At 44.0% G+C, this 20,415-nt stretch overlaps 1 protein-coding gene across 2 annotated transcripts in view; it reads right to left on the reverse strand.

The window, feature by feature from the left end:
• Positions 1 to 20,415, reverse strand: part of wscd2 (WSC domain containing 2) — a 293,045-nt gene that overhangs the window by 35,793 nt on the left and 236,837 nt on the right. The window contains exon 7 of one of the 2 annotated variants that reach the window (XM_068054695.1): positions 13,635 to 13,835. The exons of the other annotated variant lie outside the window; for it this stretch is intronic. Coding sequence (XP_067910796.1) covers positions 13,635 to 13,835 — 201 coding nt within the window. The remainder of the gene's footprint in view (positions 1 to 13,634; positions 13,836 to 20,415) is intronic. 2 annotated transcript variants of the gene reach the window in all.

Genomic DNA, 20,415 nt, shown 5'->3' on the forward strand with positions numbered 1-20,415 from the left:
TTCATGGAAAGATGAACATTGGTCAGGATACCAAGATAATTCCCTGGTCTTCTTCGAGCAATGCCATGGGATCTTTTACATCCAACTAAACTACAGGAATAGAAAGATAGAACCTCAGTTTTCATTTGTGGAAAGACTGCATTTCCAACAGTACAGCATTGTCTGAAGTGTCAGTATAGATTATGTACATCAGTTCTGGGATAGGGTGGAACTACCTGCTTCAGAGACAACCATGCTACCAACTATGCCAACCGCCACTTTATAAACCTATATTTGTAAAAGAATTGTACTGTAATGGTCTTCTCGTGCTGCTGATTTGATCACATGGTTAGCATGGACCAATGTGTGGTCAGCACCAGCCCATGGTCTGAAAGAAAATTTCAATCAATTCTCATTCCACTTTCCCCATTTCCCCTTCTATTACCTTTCTGTTTGGGCATTTTAGCCAATTTGTCAAACCTCCAACCTGTCCCGGACCCTTTGCCAGGCCCATCTGAGTCTCTGCTCTGCCACACCACATGCTCCAGGTCTGCTGAACCCCTTCTCTCTTGCTAAGTGAGGGCCCCAGCTGGACTCCCTTCCTCACATGAGTTTCAAAGGCATGCCTGGTTGCCACAGCTCTCTAACTGTCCTCCCCACCTTGTCCCTCCGGCCGTCTGCTCCTCTCTGTGTCTCCATGCTTGGTCAATCATGTTGCTCCTGCATGAGCCTTGTTGTATTCTCACTGAGCTATTTTACCATTCTGGGTCCCTGCTGTTACTCCACTCAACTCCACTCCCTCGGAGCCCCAGTGCTTCAACCTTATCTAAGCCTCAGGGAGACCATTAAACTTGCACTGTGTTAATCTCAATCTTGGCTCCTGATTCTGACCCCAATCCGAACCTCTCCCTCTCAACTCAGACAACTGCCATTGCTCCTCACCCTCTCCCAATCCAGGCCCTACACTCTACTCACTCCCGCTCTTGCTCCCCCACCCCTCACCTTCTCCCACCCTTGAAATCTCACCTACTCCTTTCCAGGTTCTCTCTCTTCCAGTCATGGGCCACATCTTCTCCTGACCTTCCTGTAGCACCAACACCTGATATGTTAGCTGCCAATTCGCTGTATACCATGTGGGCTTTATAAAAGGCAAATGATCTGAATTTAGTATATCAATGCAGCAACGTGTGCGAGAGCCATACAGGGAATACAAGATATACAGGTGAGCGAGAAGATGGAGGGAGGGAGAAAATGAGGGAGGTGGAAAGAGTGCCAAAAAGAGTCAGAGGCAGAAACAAACGTAGATGGCCACAGTGTGCTGGAGCCATAGAGAGAGGGAGTAAGAGGGGATGAGTAACAGAAACAGAGAGAGAGGGTGGCAGCAGGAACTGGAGAGCGAGCGGGAAGTTATAGCTAAAGAGAGTCACATTATTTTTTTTTGGCAATGACCAGGGTTGGAAGGATGAGGAAGCAGGCAGTTATTCTGCTCAGAGTGAGCAGATAGACCAAAGAGACCAATATTAGTTTCTCATTAGCAGTGCGAGCAGTGCTTGAAGTGTTCTTTCAGGAGAAGTGACAACAGGTTGGCAGCACAGTTTGAGACAGTGCGAAGGGCACGGACACTTCAAGGGGAAAAGCATCGTCACTCCCTGGTGTCATGTTGTGACAGAGCTCCACAGAGACTCTGCTTTCTCCGCACTGCAGCATTCTAAATGCGTACCGAGGGGCTCTTAATTCAAGCACGGATGTGATTTATGTCCTCCAATGCAGCTTAATCTCCCCAAATTTTATAACATGTCCATAAGCAGTGGTCAGATCACAGCTGATTTATGTCCCTGTAAATCGTGAGGCTGATGTTTTTCAGCAGTCACTTTTATTTGCTCTCCCTTTGCTGTGTACTGCAGATAAAGCACACGGCAAAGCTGCCTGTTCCCACTAATGAAATCTAAAGATCTAAAGCCCACTGTTCAGTTATCCAATATGCCATCAATTATAAGTGGCAGTAATTACTCAGGTAAGCAAATAATTGTTTGGCTGCTACTTTTAGCTAGACAGAGTGAAACCCCCTCCAAAACCAAGTGAGCGACAAGCAACGAATGGTGCTTGGACACTAAGGGATCTGCTACTCCACTGAAAACAAAAAAACACTTGCGCATCCCCAATTTTCATCGCTCCATCACTAGGAGCCATTCCTTCAGCTGTCTAGGTCCTGACCTCTGGAAATTGCCTCCCTAAGCCTCTCCACTCTCTACCCTCCTTTAAGATGCTCCTTAAACCTACCTCGTTGGCCAAGCTCTGTCCTAATGTCTTCTTATGTGGCTCAGTGTCAAATTCTGTCTGATAACGCTCCTGTGAAGTCCCTTGAGATGATTTGCTACATTAAAGGCGCTATATAAATGCAAGTTGTTGTTGCTTAAAAAATTTCCAAGGCCAGATTCCTTTAGATGTTTTGCAACTGTTCATGGGCCTCATAGCCATATATTTAAATGAATTCCTGTACGTCCTGTTCAATGGTTTATAGCATTTAATAAATGTCAGGTGAAACTTCACTGGGCAAGTGTCATGTGGAAAGGAGCTCTATAATGCAGACATGCGACACACTCAATCCCTGGTCTAAACTGAGCAAGAGACACTCAGGTGGGATTATTTATGGGATAATTGTTATCCAGAACAATCTATCCTCCTTTCAGTAGTATAATCAGATCCTTTATGCCCACCTGATAGGGCCTTTTCACAAAGATAGCACCTCCAACAATGCAGCACTCCCTAAATCATGTATTTATCTCCTTTAGTGGGATTTCAACCCACAGCCCTTTTAACTCAGTAGTGAGAGTGAGTTAAGCTGCTGTCTAATGCTCCTGTCTCCAAGCAAGGTAGAATTTGCCCAGGCTTAGATTGTGACACAGATTCCACAGTGTCAGCAGCAACCACAACCTGCATTTATAGAGTGCTTTTAACATAATAAAGTGTCCCAAGGCACTCCACAGGCGTATTATCAAACAAAATTTGACACCGAGCCACATAAGGAGATGTTAAGACAGATGACCAAAAGCTTGCTCAAAGGGATATGGATTTAAGGAGCATCTTAGAGGAGGAGAGAAAGTTAAAGAGGTGGAGAGGTTTAGGGAGACAATTCCAGAGCTTAGGGCCTTGGCAGTTGTAGGCACAGCCAGCAATGGTGGAGTGATTAAAATCAGGGATGCGCAAGAGGCAAAGGATAAAACAACAGGTAACACACGTACAGTCATTAGAAGGTCCAATATTTTCAAATTCCGGCTTCCCCACAGCTGGCAAAGTTCCACTGATGCCACCGACAAGGGAACCACACAACTAGCCTGTGCAGGCAAAATCAGCACTCGGACTACCCGTTTGATAGACACCATTGATTCAGCATTTCCTATCTCCTAACACTGACCAATGTGTCAGCCAATGAGTTTCGCTAAGTCAGACAATGAGTTGCAGGAGGGACAGGACTCAAGCCAGCAGTTTATTTTACAACAGTCCCTTCACTCAGCAAATGGAGTCTTGCTAAACAGAATCTCTACGAGCTCCAGCAAACAGAACTCTTGACTGAAGCTACTGCATCCTCCCCTGATAGAGGCAGAGTGATTGCTCCAGCAAAATGGGGTGAGTGGAGGATCAATCCAAATTATGTGCATCAATTCGATCCCGGTCACTTACAGCAGTGCGGTCACCTCGGGCTGAATTTTGTGTTTCCGCCACCAGGGGCGGCGGCAAGCGAAGAAAATGGCGGCCGGCATGCATGGGCCATGAACTTGAGCGTGGCGGCTCATTTAAATATGCAGGGCGGCTGCCCTCCCCCAATCACATGGCGGGGGGGCGGCCTTGGCGACGCCGTGAGCTGTCTCTGCGCAGGCGCTGGCGCCATTTCTAAAGGACTTCTCAGAGACTGCAGAGTTGAACCTCACACGCCCCCCATTACACCGAAAATAAAATTTTGCCCCATTTCCCCCCCCCCACCGCCACCAATACACTGACATTGCCTTTCCCCCACCAGCTGCACAAAGTGCAGAGGTCACCCTTCCCCAACCCCCCCGCACCCCCATACACTGAAAATGCAGAGTTGACCCCATCCCCCACTACAGTAAAAATCCTGAGTGCCCCCCTTCCCCACCTCGGTGGCGCCAGCTTTCCCTGGACGGGAATGTGAAGGCACATGAGTGCTGTCTGTTGCACCGAAGATCTGGATCCAACAGTGAGATCGTGGGGAACCGTATTTAAATGTATTCATAAAATGTATTGGAATATTTAAAGTTGGGTCCCGTCACTACCGGGCCCTTGCCGCCACCGGGGAAATTGGTCCTGGCAATCCCGCCATCAGGCTCCGTGGCAGGCCGCTGCCGGTGCGATCCTCTGGCCACCCTACCACCACCCACCTCCCCGCCACTGAACAAAATTCAGCAACTAGTGTGATTGATGGGGGGAGTTTCCCAATCATCTCTATTCTGGCCAGGAACACTGGTGTCAGTATATGCAGCCATCTCCTGAGGTGCGGAAGGAAAACCATTTCTTTTGTTAGTCTTTTGGTGCTTAACTTACAACTGTGACATTGTGATTGGAACTGACACTGCTGGCTCTGCAATAAGGTAAGTGCACCAATACAGTGGGTTGTCCTATAAGAAGAGATTGAGTAGAATGCACCTACACTCTCTGCAGTTTAGTAGAATGAGAGGTGATCTCATTGACACCTACAAGATTGAAGGGGGCTTGGCAGGGCAGATGCTGAGAGGCTGTTTCCCCTGGCTGGTGAGTCTGAAACTCAGGGGCACAGTCTCAGGATAAGGGGTCAGCCATTTAGGACTGAGTTGAGGAGAAATTTCTTCACTCAAAAGTTATGAATCTTTGGAATTGTCAACTCCAGAGAGCTGTGGATGCTCAGTCATTGAGTATATGCAAGTCTGAAAGCAAAAGATTTTTGGACACTCAAGGTATCAAGGGGGATTGGGTGGTTAAGTTGATTTAAGCGAAAACATCTGCCATGATTGTATTGAATGGCCGTATAGCCTAATCCAGCTCCTAGTTCTTCTGTTCTAATTGGGAGGGCGATTGATTCCCCTCCAGGGCAGCTCATCGCCACCCCACCCCTACTGATTCAAGCTGAATGAATCTGAAACTGTATGAAGCTGTGGCTTGTAGGAATGGAGGAGGCACCGTGCATGAAGGCAATTTCTCAAAGCAGCACTGGGATCCTGGGAATTGTAGCTATTAAGTCTTCATTTCTGCAAGATCCCTCAGAAATAAATCAGGACAAAGAAAACAAAATCACAGTGGCCTTGTTCAAATCTAACAAGGAGAAGGCAGCCCAGGGCATGTTTCTCCTTCATCTGGCTGTGGCAACAACGTTAATCATTTTGAGTTCCTTACAATTCCACGAATACCCTGGGAGGTGACAAGTATGTTTTTCTAACTGTTATATCAATCTAAAAATAAAAGAGCATTGTGTGCTTACTGAGGTTTCTCAGACAATCCTTGTTCAGAGCATTAATGATGCTTCTGGGTTTCTGGAATCTAAGTTGTGAGGAAAAGGTTAAGGAAAATGGGCTTGCTTCTGGAGAAGAGGAGGCTTTGAAGTGACCGAATTGATGTTTTCAAGATCATGAGGGGAATTGACTGGTTTAGATTCCTTCAACACCGGTTTAAATATTAGGAGGTTAAAAGTAAGAATATCAATGAAAACAGTAATCTTTCACTCCGGGGTAACAGATTGATCAATCAGGCTTTTGAAGCAGAAAGTATAAGTGGGAAGCAGGAGATAATTAATTGAGTTTCTGGCAAGTAATGGGATCGCAGATCAGGGGAGAAGATGGGATTGATTTATCAAAATGGGGCAGTCTTGCGGGGGCTAAAAGCTTTTACATTCTCTTTAGGTGTACCCTCGGGAGCAAATAACTTTTGTAGCAAATATTCCATAATCGTGATGTCACTGGCGGTGGTTTATCCTAACATCTCCTTGTGCGGTTTGGTGTCAAATTTTGATTGATGACATCCTATGATGTGTCTTGGGATGTTTTACTACGTTAAAAGAGCAAATAAATGCAAGTTGTTGTTGTTGTAAGTGACCTTCCGCTCCTCTTCATTCATCCAGTATACTTTACCTTTTTTTCTCCCCCTGGTTTTAAAAAGGCAGAAGTGAACTTAAATACCTGCATAAGAAGAGGATAATGGCACCCCTCTGTGTTGCAAGATAGACAATATGGCCAAGGTAGTATTTATTAGTTCACTATCTAAAAATATATCACTCCTCAGCCTGTGTCAGAATATTTGGTCCCCTCTGTTGTCCTGCTGTCATCATAAATTGGGCTCTTCCATTTAACGCATCACACCTTGAGGGCAAAGATGTAGACAACTGGCCATCCCACCACTCTGTCATGCTACACATTGGAGCCCTAATGTTTTATTTAAATTTTTCCATGAAATATGTTTGTTTGTATTTTATATGTTTTATTTCCCCCATGAATTAGTTTTGTGATGTGGTCGTCCCTGTTTTACATATTCACTGATTATCCTGCACCGTGTGTAACCTCCACAGCTGCCATTTTCCCCTATTACCCAGGTTTGTTGCAGTAATAACCAACAACTTAGACTTGTTTTGTGAGAGTTTTAGTTTCTCATTTCTTTAATTGGAGCAAATTATCTACAGATAAAGTTTGTGCTCAGAGGTTTGGGCACAATGTAAGTTTAAAAATAAAGTTCTTAAGTTCCAATTGTGCGGAGTTTGCAAGTTCTCCCTGTGACCTGCGTGGGTTCTCTCCGGGTGCTCTGGTTTCCTCCCACATGCAAAAGACTTGCGGGTTGATAGGTAAATTGGCCATTGTAAATTGCCCCTAGTATAGGTAGGTGGTAGGAGAATTGAGGGAAAGTGGGGATGTGAGAGGGGAATGGGATTAATGCAGGATTAATATAAATGGGTGGTTGATGGTTGGCACAGACTTGGTGGGCCGAAGGGCCTGTTTCAGTGCTGTATCTCTCTATGACTCTATATTGGTTCACTTGATTGGTTCCTGGGATGAGAGAGTTGTCATATGACGAGAGGCTGAGTAAACTGAGACTGTACTCTCTGAAGTTTAGAAGAATGAGAGGTGATCTCATTGAACCATACAAGATTGAAGGGGCTTGACAGGGTAGATAATGAGAGGTTGTTTCCCCTGGCTGGGGAATCTAGAACATTTAGGATCATTTAGGACTGAAATAAGGAGAAATTTCTCCATTCAGAGGGTTGTGGATTCTCCATGGTTGAATATATTTAAGGCTGAGAAAGACAGATTTTGGTCTCTCAGGGAATCAAGGGATATGGGGAGCAGGTGGGAAAGTGGACTTGAAGCAAAGATCCGACATGATCATATTGAATGGTGGAGCAGGTTTGATGGGCCGTATGGTCTACTGATGCTGTATTTCTTATTTTCTTATGTTCATAAAGCCTATCACTGGTTATCCTAATTGTGTTCATATATTGTAGGACTGGAGTCACATGGTAGCGGGTCATTTTCTGATACTAGTTTACAAATGTCCGAATTTATTGAATTCAATTTCACACTTTGCACTAGTTTGAAACCTCTGGGTTATTAGTCCAGTACCATAACTGCTAAAAAAAAAGGAAAACTTGCATTTACATAGCCTCAGGATGTCCAATGCACATTATAGCCAATGAAGTACTTTTGAAGTGTAGTCACTGTTGTAATGTATGGAAACAAAGCAGCCAATTTGCATACAGCAATGATAATGATCAGATCATCTGTTTTAGTGACTTTAGTTAACTATTGGCCAGCCACCAGGAATAACTCCACTGTTTTTCTTTAAGATAGTGTCATGGGACATTTTAAACATCCACCTGAAAGGGCAGACAGGCTTTGGGTTAACATCTCATCTGAAAGACAGCACCTCCAATAGTACAGCACTCCCTCAGTATTATGCTGAAGTGTCAGCCTAGACTTTTGTGCTCGTCCTGAAGTGGGATTTGAACTCATAAGCTATTAAGTCAGAAACAAATGTACTACCAAACGAGTAACAGCTAATACTAGTGCAGACCTTGACTCAACTTAGAATGCAGTTCTGCAAGTGTCATATTATGTCCTATGTAAATCAGCCCTACGAAACGTCACCATTGTGATCATTCTTCAAGTGTAAGCCTTAGCAGCATCAGGGCCTTTTTGGACTGTTGTAGAAAAAATGAGAGATCCTCATCTAACGCCCAGAGAAAGTTTCCAGGGCTCTCTAGTTAACAATCAGATGTGGGAAACATGGCAGGCTTCTTCGTTCCTTACTCACCATTGTGGGGGGAGATGGGGGTGGGTGGGAGGAAAAGGAACTGAGTCCAATTGTAGCATTGAAGGAATTCAGTTAAATCAGGGATCTTCCCTGCCTGACCTAATCTGCATCACGTGGCACAGCATCACCTGAGACATCAGTGGAGCCCAAAAAGCACACGGTCAAACCAAACTGAACAGATGAGATGAACCATGATCTAATTGAATGGCAGAGCTGTATGGCCCACTCCTGTTCCTATTCCTTACATTCAAGGGGAAGTGGTGGCGTACTGGTATTGTTACTGGCCTAGTAACCCAGAGACCCAGGTATTGCTCTGGGGACAAGGGCTTGAATCCCACCACAGCAGAAGGTGGAATTTGAATGCAATTAATAAATCTGGAATTTAAAGCTAGTCTAATGATGGCCATGAAACCATCGTCGATTGTTGTAAAAACCCATCTGGTTCACTCATGTCCTTTAGGGAAGGAAATCTGCTGTCCTTACCTGGTCTGGCCGACATGTGACTCCAGACCCACAGCAATGTGGTTGACTCTTATTTGCCCTTGAAATGGCTGAGCAAGACACTCAGTTCAAAGGCAATAAATGCTGGCCTGGCCTGCAGTGCCCACATCCCATGAAAGAACAAAAAAAAAACATTACGCTGTCCCAGTGCAATCATGATGTTAACACTAGTCTAAAGCAATGCTCCCGCTAACTATTATTTGCTGTGTGCAGCTGCCATGTTGCACAAAGTGTTCCCTTTGAGACTGTCGCACGGCTGTGCATGCGCCCATCTTATGGTGGTGCGTGGCTTGTTTGTTCCCTGCATGGCACATTTCCGATTGCTGTGTGGTCGTACACCCACGCAGCTTAGAGGGAATATTGGCCAATAGGGAAAATGTGAGCCTTCTAGCAGTTTCTCTATGGTTATGGAAAGCACACTGTGGTCATTTACTTCAAGGTAGAAAGAAACAGAATTTGGCAGGCCTGTGTAATAACGATTTTAGTACCTACAGTTGTACTAACCTCACCTGTATTCCAGTAAATACCTGAGTCTCATTTGAAAAGGCTTTTATGGTGAAAATTAAACTTAATCTAAAGCTTACAAACTGGGCACTAATTGCTACATGAGATATAAAAACTTCTGTGCTACCTGTGTTTGATTGATCTTAAATATTAGACCAACCCCAATCCCCAATACCAGGAATAAAAACAAGAAATGCTGGAATCACTCAGCAGGTCTGGCAGCATCTGTGGAAAGAGAAGCAGAGTTAACGTTTCGGGTCAGTGACCCTTCATCGGAACTGACATATATTAGAAAAGTCACAGGTTATAAGCAAGTGAGGTGGGGGTGGGGCAAGAGATAACAAAGGAGGTCTAGATTGGACCAGGCCACATAGCTGACCAAAAGGTCACGGAGCAAAGGCAAACAATATGTTAATGGTGTGTTGAAAGACAAAGCATTAGTACAGATTAGGTGTAAATACACTGAATATTGAACAGCAGCAAGTGCAAACCTGAAAAAAACAGTGGGTAAGCAAACTGAACAAACAAAGATGAAATGAAATAAATGCAAAAAAAAGGTTGTAAAAAATGTAAAAAAGAATGTTAAAAAAAAGGAAGAAAAAATAACTAAAAATGAAAGTAAAATGGGAGGCTGTCATACCAGGAGCTCTTGCAAGTCCACAAGGTTATGGAGCAACAAAGCCCCAAAGGCTTAAGTGGAAAACATTCCAAATCCAGTGACAGGTTACAGAAATAGTGCCTTTGACCCTATGGTCACTTGTCCACTACACACATTACCTGTGGTTTCAGACTCCTAGCTTCTGAAGCCCTGGAGCACGTGAAAGGTAGAAAATGGAATCCGCCATGTGGTTCAGTGAGAGATGCTCTTTGGGGGTCTGGACTCACTAAAGCCAATGCCAGGGAGGCCTAGCAACATAATCTGCTCTGATATACCCGAGACACGCAAGCTCTGTACAACTTGATTGAACTGAATATTGACGGCTAGGAGTCAAACTACAGCTGGCAGAAATGTGACTATTGTCCATTTAAAACAATTATGCTCCATTACTTACTAAAGGCAGGCACTAGTCAATGGTCAGGCCCCATCTGTAAAAGATCCCATGGCATTATTTCAAAGAAGAGAAGGGGAGTTCTATATTTATCCCTCAACCGACATCACTGAACATTAGATTATCTGGCCATTATCACATTGCTGTTTGTGAGAGCTTGCTGTGCATAAATTGGCTGCCGCGATTTCAACATTACAATAGTGACTTAAGTGCTTGTAAAGCAATGTTGCAACATCCTAAAGAAGTGAAAGGTGCTATCAAAATGCAAGTCTTTCTACCTTTCTCTTTTCGTAAGTATGACCTGACGAAAATATATAACCAAAGCCAGTCACATTTAAAGGGACCGTGCTGTCTGATGAACCCATTTGCCTGTCATTTTACACACGCTGTTGTGACAACTGGCTAACTAAATGGTTTCTCATTCCATTCTCTTTCACGGCCTTAACAACAGGTTCTGGCATATAATAAAATTACAAAAACTGAATCATGAAAAAAATAACTGAAGTAAATTATGCTGTTTAGCTTTCCAGGAAGGTGTCACATGTATCTCTGTCTGCATCTAGAACAATTCAAGATATCTCAGAATAACCAGCTTCTTAACAAGAGTATATATTCCTTACCTTTTGGCTTGTATAGTGTTCTGAGATATCTCTGTATAGAATGAGTATCGCCTTACAGTGTAACTGCCAAAACTCCGCTGCTCAACTTGCACCAATCACCCATAATCCCCTCACTGACCTACATTGGCTCCCAGTCCAACAATGCCTTGATGTTAAAATTCTAATCGCTTTTTTCAAATTCCTCCACATCCTTGCCCTCTCCCTACTCTGTAACTCCCTCCAGCCCTACAACCCGCCGAGATTTCTGCGCTCCTCCAATTCTGGCCTTTTGCACATCCCCAATTTTCCTCGCTCCACCATTGGCGGCTGTGCCTTCAGATGTCTAGACCCTAAGCTCTGAATTGCCTTGCTAAATCTCTCTGTCTCTCCTCATTTATGACACTCCTTTAAACCTACCTCTTTGACCAAGCTGTCCTAATATCTCCTTATGTGGTCCGGTGTCAAATTTTGTTTGATAATGCTCCTGTAAAGCACCTTTATTACGTTAAAGGGGCTCTATAAATGTAAGTTGTTGTTAGAAAGGTAAGTTGTTCGTGCTACAGGTAATAAAACGTCTCTAGATGCCTTACAAAGAGCTGTGAAACACCAAGAGGATTTTTTTTTTGAAGGATGGTTAGGATGATTGAAGAGGGCAATGTTAAAGTAGGTGTTTTTGAGGAAAGTGAGGACAAATGAAAAGCAAGGGAGTTCAGGAGTGCTGGGCATAATGAAAATAACTTGTATTTATATAGCACCTACAAATTAGATAAATATCCCAAGGCACTTCACCAAAAAATGGTTGTCAATTCAAAGAAATTAATATTAGGAAGGTTGGCTTGAGGTGGGAATTAAAGGAGGTCTTGAAGAAAGAAAGGTTGTTGGAGAGGAGGAAGTTTCAAAGTCTCAAATAGCTGAAGGAATGGCCATCAATGGTAGGTTGAAGGGAGGGCAATGCACAAGAGGCTAGAGTTGAAGGAATGAGTTCTCAGGGGGGTTGTAGGGCTGGAAGAGGCTACAGAGATAGAGAAGGGCGAGGTCTTGAAGGAATTTAAAGGTGAGGATGAGAAGTCCAAGCTGGGATACCAGGAGTCAATGTAAGTCAGCAAGGTGATAGGTGACTGGGATGGTATGGGATAGGATAGGATAGGATAGGATAGGATAGGATAGGCCAGGAGAGTGTTGGAATATTGCGAACTGGAAGATGACAATGGCATGGATGAGGGTTTCAGCAGCAGACGAGCTGAGGCAGGGGCAGAGGCGGGCAACAAGAGTTGCAACGAGATCGTCTTTGTGATGGAGAGCATATGGGGTCAGATTCTCAGCTCGGGATTGAATAGGATGCCACTGTTGAGTACGATCTGGCTCACCTGAGATGGTAGCTGGGAAGAGTAATGGAATTGATGGCGAGGGAACTGAGTTCTTGACACAGGCTGAAGGCGATGGCTGAAGGTTCATGTCAAAAACAATATCATTTGAAATCCTGATAACCAGGCAGAAAAAGAGCAGGGTCTTGGACTATAGTTTCAACCTTTTATGCGGGAGGAGAGAGGGGAGCTGAAAGGTCACATGAATTCTCAATGACATTATAAACTAATTATAAGTTGGAATATTGACCTTTAATCAACGATATATTAAAATCGGTACTCAGGGAAGTAATCAAAATATGTTAATCATACACAGCAATACTCTTAGTTTTTAAATACCTGCTGCTGCGTAGTCGCACACTGAACATGGACACAAGCTGCAATGACACCACTTACATGCTGATTATGAACTGATGCCCAAGGGCCACACATAGATCACTTCAAAGCTTCAATAGCTGGGAGAGGGCTTGCTTTTCCAATGCTGTAAACTGAACAGTTGGAGTTACCTTCATAGTTCAGTGGTTAAAGCAACGAGAGAATTGAAACCTTACTTTTAAACAGTGTGATTTTTAACTTATCCTTTCAGTGCAATTCCCCATTGCAGTATGAACTGAAAAATCAAATCAGTAACTATTGAATGACTCAAAGAGATATCGAAAGTTGTGCTGTTTTATCAGAGGCGAACCAAAGCTTGCCACCTCCGATCACTGCACCAATCACATTCTTGGCCCAAGAGGAGAGGAATCACACTACTCTTCAGGCTTTTAAACTCCAGCTGGGCCTCATGTCTTCATTGGTTCCTGACTTCCCTTGGCTCCCAGTCTGGCAACATCTCGATTGTAAAATTTTCATTCTTGTTTCCAAATCCCTCCATGGCATCATCCCACCCTCTCTCTGTAACTTCCTGCAGCCCTACAACCCTCCAAGATTTCTGCTCTCCTCCAATTTTGGTCTCTTGCGCATCCCTTATTTTCATTGCTCCATTATTGGCACCATGTCTTCAGCTGCCTCCTCCCTGAGCTCTGAAATTCCTTCCTTAAATCTCTCCATCTCTCAACCTTTCTCTCCTCCTTTTAAGATGTTCCTTAAAACCTACCTCGCTTTTCCTAATATCTCCTTATGTTGCTTGGTGTCAAATTTTGTTTGATAATGCTCCTCTGAAGTATCTTGGGACATTTTATTATGTTAAAGGAAATATATAAATGCAAGTTGTTGCTCTCTTTTACTCCTCCAACCTCGGTGATAGTCCTACAGCGTGGGTCCTCAACCTTCACTTGGATTTATCCAACAGACAGAACCAAGAACTGGAATTCAATCTAAGGACAAGCAAAAAAACCCACTGTACATCATACCTTTGCCCCTCCAGTGAGCTTCGGAAGCAAAGCCAACGTGTCCTCCATATTTCCGGTTGAATTCTGCCATTAGTGCTTTGTATGGGTTCCGAACGAGCAGGATTGCTGCATCGAATGATTCGATTTCCTTCTTGCCACTCTCGTGTGTTTTTATACAAACTGATCGCCCACTTTTCCAATGGTCTCTTTCTCCCTTAAAGCCTAAGGGGAAGGAGGAAAAAATAAAATAGAAAATAGATGTCACCATTTGTAGCTAAATACGGTGGACACTGAACGTTTCTTTTTAATCAGTCTGGTGGGGTTTATAACATTTAATCTGCATTTGATGTTGTATTTTAAACAAAGGACTGTAAGACTGTGGGAACATCGAAATGTCGTTCAGCAAAGCTCTCTTGGCCGACAAGTTCAGGACTCATCGCTATCCTCTCCTCAGTTCTCTCCTCATGTCTCTAGAAGGCAACAATTCAGATGTGCCAGTATCACTCTATCCAAGTGACCATTCTTCATTTGTCAGCCGAGCCATTGAGTGTCATGAGGCTATTTGATTGCTGAGGCATCACATTGAAGCTTGATCCAGTTCTCACTTTGCTCTTTCCAGCTGGAGTTGCTGGCCCTGTGATTTCTCTCGACACTACTCCACCTTACTGAGCCAAACCCTTTACTCCTTACTGTCACCTTATCTGAGATTAGCTATGACAGTATAGGCCAGTCATCAAATCTGGGATCCTTGAGGTCTGTATGACTCAGTTACACACTAGCCAGTCTAATTTCTATACTGAATCAACAAGGGAATCTTCAGATCCTTTTCTCCTCAGGCACAGTACTCTTACCTCTGAGTCAGAAGGCTGTGGATTCAAGCCCCATTCCAGTATTTCAGTGCAGTACTGAAGGAGCACTGCATTATTGGAGGAACCATGTTTCAGAACCGATGTTCTATCTGCATGTTCAGATGAGTGTAACAGAGTTGCCGTGATATCATTCGAAGAACAGGGAAGTTCACCCAGTGCCCTGGCCAACACTTATCCCTCAACTGACATCACCAAAACAGATCTACTGCCATCTCAGAGATATATGATGTTATAGAAATACAAACCATTTTCTTTATTGTTCTTTCATCCCAGCAACCTAGACTTGCACAGAATTATCAGGGCCAGAGCCATCTCCTGGGCTAGTTTTGATCCTCGGGTTGGGAGGGCTGGTTGTGGGGGGATGGGGGGGAAGGGGCAGAGAGGAATTTCTCAGAATCTGTACCCCCAAATTGGCCTGTGTTTTTATTTTTTTTTTGCTGATTCCAGGAAATCACATGGTTTTGACTGGGGTACAGAGAGTATCCATTGTAACACACAAGCTATCACAATTGTGTGGGACAGTCTGGATAGGCCAGAGGTGCCTTTTCCTGTCTGTCATTGTTCGGATGTTCGTACCTAGGCATTTACCCAATTTTAAGTCAAACTTCTGTTTTTATTTTGATACTTCCCTTTCAAAATCTCTATAGCTACATGTATAATGGAAACTACCCACGTACCTTCTGGAGCCAGAGTATCACAGGTGAGATATTCAGCTCAGGCCCTGTCTGCCTGGTGAGGTTAACGTAAAAGACCCCATGGCACTATTTAGAATCATAGAATGGTTACATTCGGCCCCTCGTGTCCATGCCGGCTCTCTGCAAAAGTAACTCAGCTAGTCCCACTCCCCTGCCACTCTTCAGATGATTATACAGTTCTCTTTTGAATGGTTCAATTGAACCTGCCTCCACCACACTCTCAGGCACCGCATTCCAGATCCTAACCACTTGCTGCATACATTTTTTTTCCTCATGTCACTGTGGCTTCTTTTGCCAATCAACTTAAATTGGTGTCCTCTGGTTCTGGATCCTTCTGCCAATGGGAACAGTTGCTCCCTATCTACTCTATTCAAACCCCTCATGATTTTGAACACCTCTATCAAATCTCCTCTTAATCTTCTCCTCCAAGGAGAACAGCTCTAGGTTCTCCAAACTGTCAACGGAACTGAAGTTCCTCATCCCTGGAACCATTCTAGTCAATCTTTCCTGCACCCTTGCCTTCCCATCCTTCCTAAAGAGTGGAGCTCAGAACTGAAGAGCAGGGAGCTCTCCTGATACTCTGACCAACATTTCTCCCTTAATCAATATCAGCACAAACAGATTAACTGGTCAGTTTTTCACTTAATCTGTGGGGAATCTTGCTGTGTGTCAATTGGCTACTGTGCTTTTTTTATTCATTTCATGGGATGTGGGCGTCGCTGGCCAAGCCAGCGTTTGTTGCCCATCCCTAATTGCCCTTGAGAAGGTGGTGGTGAGTTGCCTTCTTGAACCACTGCAGTCCATGTGGGCTAAGTACACCCAATGTGCTATTAGGAAGGGAGTTCCAGGATTTTGACCCAGCGACAGTGAAGGAACAGCGATATAGTTCCAAGTCAGGATGGTGTGTGACTTGGAGGGGAACTTGCAGGTGGTGCTGTTCCCACGCATCTGCTGTCCTTGTTCTTTTAGGTGGTAGAGGTCACGGGTTTGGAAGGTGCTGCCTGAGTAGCTTTGGTGCGTTCCTGCAGTGCATCTTGTAGATGGTGCACACTGCTGCCACTGTGCATCGGTAGTGGAGGGAGTGAATGTTTGTTGATGGGGTGTCAATCAAGCGGGTTGTTTTATCCTGGATGGTGTCAGGCGTCTTGAGTATTGTTGGAGCTGCACCCATCCAGGCACATGGAGAGTATTCCATCACACTCCTGACTTGTGCCTTGTAGATGGTAGACAGGCTTTGGGGAGTCAGGAGATGAGTTACTCGCTGCAGGAGACCAAGCCTCTGACCTGCTCTTGTAGCCATGGTATTTATATGGCCACTCCAGTTCAGTTTCTTGTCAATGGTATCCCCTAGGATATTGATAGTGGGGGATTCAATGATCGTAATACCACTGAATCTCAAGGGCTTGCCTAAATGGTAACAGTAACTGCACTTCGAATGCAATCTATTAGCTGTAAATCATTCTGAGTATAAAGTGCTGTATATGTACAAGTTCTTTCACAATTAAGGAATCTATAATAGAGTAGAAAGCTTTTTTTTTATTTTTAAGAATGTAATGTGCTTTTGCAATGTTTCAAACATTAAAAACTTAAAGGAGGGAGTAAGAAAGGTCATGTCGTTCATGATTTTCCTGCTATGGATTGTGTACAATCTGCCCCTCTGTGCACAGCTCCACTTACTAAATCTCCTAGGGAAAAGTTATGCAAACATTTCTCCTTGGCCCCTACGGGTATTGAAAGGAAACTCCAAAGTATCTATCGCCACAACCTCTGTCATGAACACCGGCCAGTTGTTTTCCTGATCTGAGCAGCAAAATTGTCTTTTGTGGAGATTTTGATCTGATCTGTTTATGCTTATCTCAAGTAACTTCCAAACCATCGCCAGCCAAACATTAATCTGGCTCATAAGATTGTACTCATTTGGTTCAAGGCGTGTTAAAGGTGATTCCACATTCAGGCAGTCTCAGCAAGGACCAGCACTTTGTTGGAAGCACAGGTTGGGAAATCACGTGGGAAGCCTGCAGCCTACCATTTTCCATTCATTTAATGGAAAGTCACTGGCTGCGCACAAAATTTCCCACCTGCTCCCACCTCAGACCACCTGATCACCTAAATCTGCCCCCCTTTTGGTTTAGCAGCCAAAATTCCTGTGGAAATGATCAGCCAAAACTTTAAACAACACACAGCGATGCAACACTGAGCAATTATGCAGAGTCCGCTGGATAAGGAGAAGCAATAGTATTGCCCAGGTAGAAAGTTACAGCCGTGGCTCTCTGGGTAGCACTCTGATTCAGAATGTCGTAGATTCAAATCCTACTTTAAAGACCTGTGCACTTACACAAGGCTGACATTCCAATGCAGTACTGAGGGAATGTAGCACTGTCGGAGGTGCCATCTTTTGGATAAGACGTGAAACGGAGGCTCTGTCAGCCCTCGCAGGTGGACATATAAGATTGAAGAACAGCAGGGCAGTTCTCCACAGTGCCCTAGCCAATACCTATCCCTCGACTGACATCACTAAAAACAGATTATCTATTCATTATCATACTTCTGTTTGAGGGATTGAAAACAAGAAATGCTGGAAATACTCAGCAGGTCTGGCAGCGTCTGTGGAGAGAGAAGCAGAGTTAACGTTACAGAGTTCTGAAATGTTAACTCTTGTTTCTCTCTCCACAGATGCTGCCAGACCTGCTGAGTATTTCCAGCATTTCTTGTTTTTATTTCAGATGTCCAGCATCAGCAGTATTTTGCTTTTATTTTGCTGTTTTTTTTTTAGAGATACAGCACTGAAACAGGCCCTTCGGCCCACCGAGTCTGTGCCGACCATCAACCACCCATTTATACTAATCCTACACTAATCCCATATTCCTATCACATCCCGACCTGTCCCTATATATTTCCCTACCACCTACCTATACTAGGGGCAATTTATAATGGCCAATTAACCTATCAACCTGCAAGTCTTTGGCATGTGGGAGGAAACCGGAGCACCCGGAGGAAACCCACGCAGACACAGGGAGAACTTGCAAACTCCGCACAGGCAGTACCCAGAATCGAACCCGGGTCCCTGGAGCTGTGAGGCTGCGGTGCTAACCACTGCGCCACTGTGCCGCCCTGCGCAAATTGCCTGCTGCATTTTCCCCACATTACAATAGTGACTACACTTCAAAAGTACTTCATTGCCTGTAAAACGCTTTGTCCTGAAGTTGTTAATGCTTGATACAGGATTGTGCTCGAGAATAAACTATTGTTGATTACCAGCCTCTAAATAGGTCTCGATTCTCTTGACAGCACTGGTAGATGCTGCTGTGTACACTAACCAGTTGAATAATACTGAGATTTGTAAAAAGCTGGTTGTCAGGCAGTATGCTATTTGCATGAATAATCAGGACTGTTTCAGAAGTGTGAAAATTTCCATGGCTAAAAGTGATAATGAGAGGATAAATTCCGGGAAGATAAACAGTATAACATTCAAGCAGTAGGCTCATTTAGGATTGTTGACTGTATAAGCTGGCAAACTTTCCATAATAAACTGTGATGACAATTTGTCAGGAAACATGCTTCATCATCCTTAAAAGCTCTGATGGCAGCTATTCCTTCAACCTTGCATTAACGATTCCAATTCCAAACTAGAAGGTTTAAGACTCCACGAGTTTGGAGGAGGCTTTTGTACAGCATAAACACTGGCACAGACTAGTTGGGCCAAAAAAATCTGTGTCTGTGCTGTACATTCAATGGAATTATTTAAACTGAATGATCTCAGTTTCAATTCAAAGCTGCGGGATAGTTAAAGATTATTCTTGCCTAGAAGAAGTAGGACCTACTGTCGGCCAGACACTGGGGGCGGTTGATGACCAGGGTGTTGATGTTAATTATGCAAATTAGCCTTCCTTTTTAGATAAAAAGCTAATGTGATGATCTGTTTCAGTGAGATGCCAAAGAAAATGAAAAAAAGGTAGGAAGGACCCACAGACAATGTCTCAACAGCCAGAGAGCAAAGTATCATTGCCATATTGGTATGTGACACTAGAGGTGGAGGCAGTACACCAAAGGTTCACTAGACTGGTTCCTGGATGAGAGGGTTGTCCTGTGATGAGAGGATGAGTAAATTGGGTCTTTACTCTCTGGAGTTTAGAAGAATAAGAGGTGATCTCATTGAAGCATACAAAATTCTGAAGGAGCTTGACTGGGCAGATGCTGAAAGGTTGTTTCCACTGGCTGGGGAATTTAAAACGCGAGGGCACAGTCAGAGGATAAAGGGCTGATCATTTAGGACTGAGATGAAGAGAAACTTTTTCACACAAAGGGCTGTGAATCTTTGGAATTCTCTACCCCAGAGGGTTGTGGATGCTAAGATGGATAGATTTTTGATCTCTCAGGGAATCAAGGGATATGGGGAGCGGGCAGGAAAGTGGAGTTGAAGCCGAAGATCAGCGATGAACTTATTGAATGGCGGAGCAGGCTTGAGGGGCTGAATGGTCTACTCCTGCTCTTATATCTTATGTTCTTATGTTCAAATCTGTTCTTTCATTAAAAAGTCCTTTGCTACTCTTAACTCTCTTTTTTGCCAGGATCTCTTCAGTCTTTCGTTTTCTTTACAATCTTTAAGCTTTTCTAACTTAAGCTTGTCCTGGTAGTCACATTTCAATGTGCCTTATGTTCTCTCCTGCTTATCCTTGGTGGTATCAAACATTATGGGCCTGAGCCCTTCATTTGGGTTTTGCAGTAGAAAAGGAAAGAAAAGATGCCACAAAAATACTACTCAATCTTGATTTTTCCCGAAGAGAAGAAAACAAGACAATTAATGACAGTGTGCAGTCATCAGCTTGTCAACACAGACCTCGAATCATTTCCCAGCCTATCTCTGTGATCCTTACTTCCATGTGTTCAGATGACTTGAGATGACAGGCCCAAGATCAATTCAGTGAATTTCTGTCTATGTGTTGTGCCTACCTAATCCCAGATCTATTCCATAGCTGTGTCAGACTCAAGTGAAGAGAAGAATCATTGGAATTGTGCACAGTCAAACCACTTTCTTCCTCTGAATACAGTCTCAAACTGAAGCCTCACTGCTGTTGCTATCAGCCACACTCGAGGAATCTGAAGACTCTTTGCGAACAGCATTGGATTCTAATAAATACACGGGTACAATCGTAAGTGTCAGCTGTGACTCTCACCTCTGAGTTAGAAGGTTGTGGGTTCACAGCCCCACTCCTGAGACTTGAGCACCAATCAAGGCTG

The sequence above is a fragment of the Heterodontus francisci genome, chromosome 23, assembly GCF_036365525.1.
Source record: "Heterodontus francisci isolate sHetFra1 chromosome 23, sHetFra1.hap1, whole genome shotgun sequence".
Classification (NCBI taxonomy): domain Eukaryota; kingdom Metazoa; phylum Chordata; class Chondrichthyes; order Heterodontiformes; family Heterodontidae; genus Heterodontus; species Heterodontus francisci.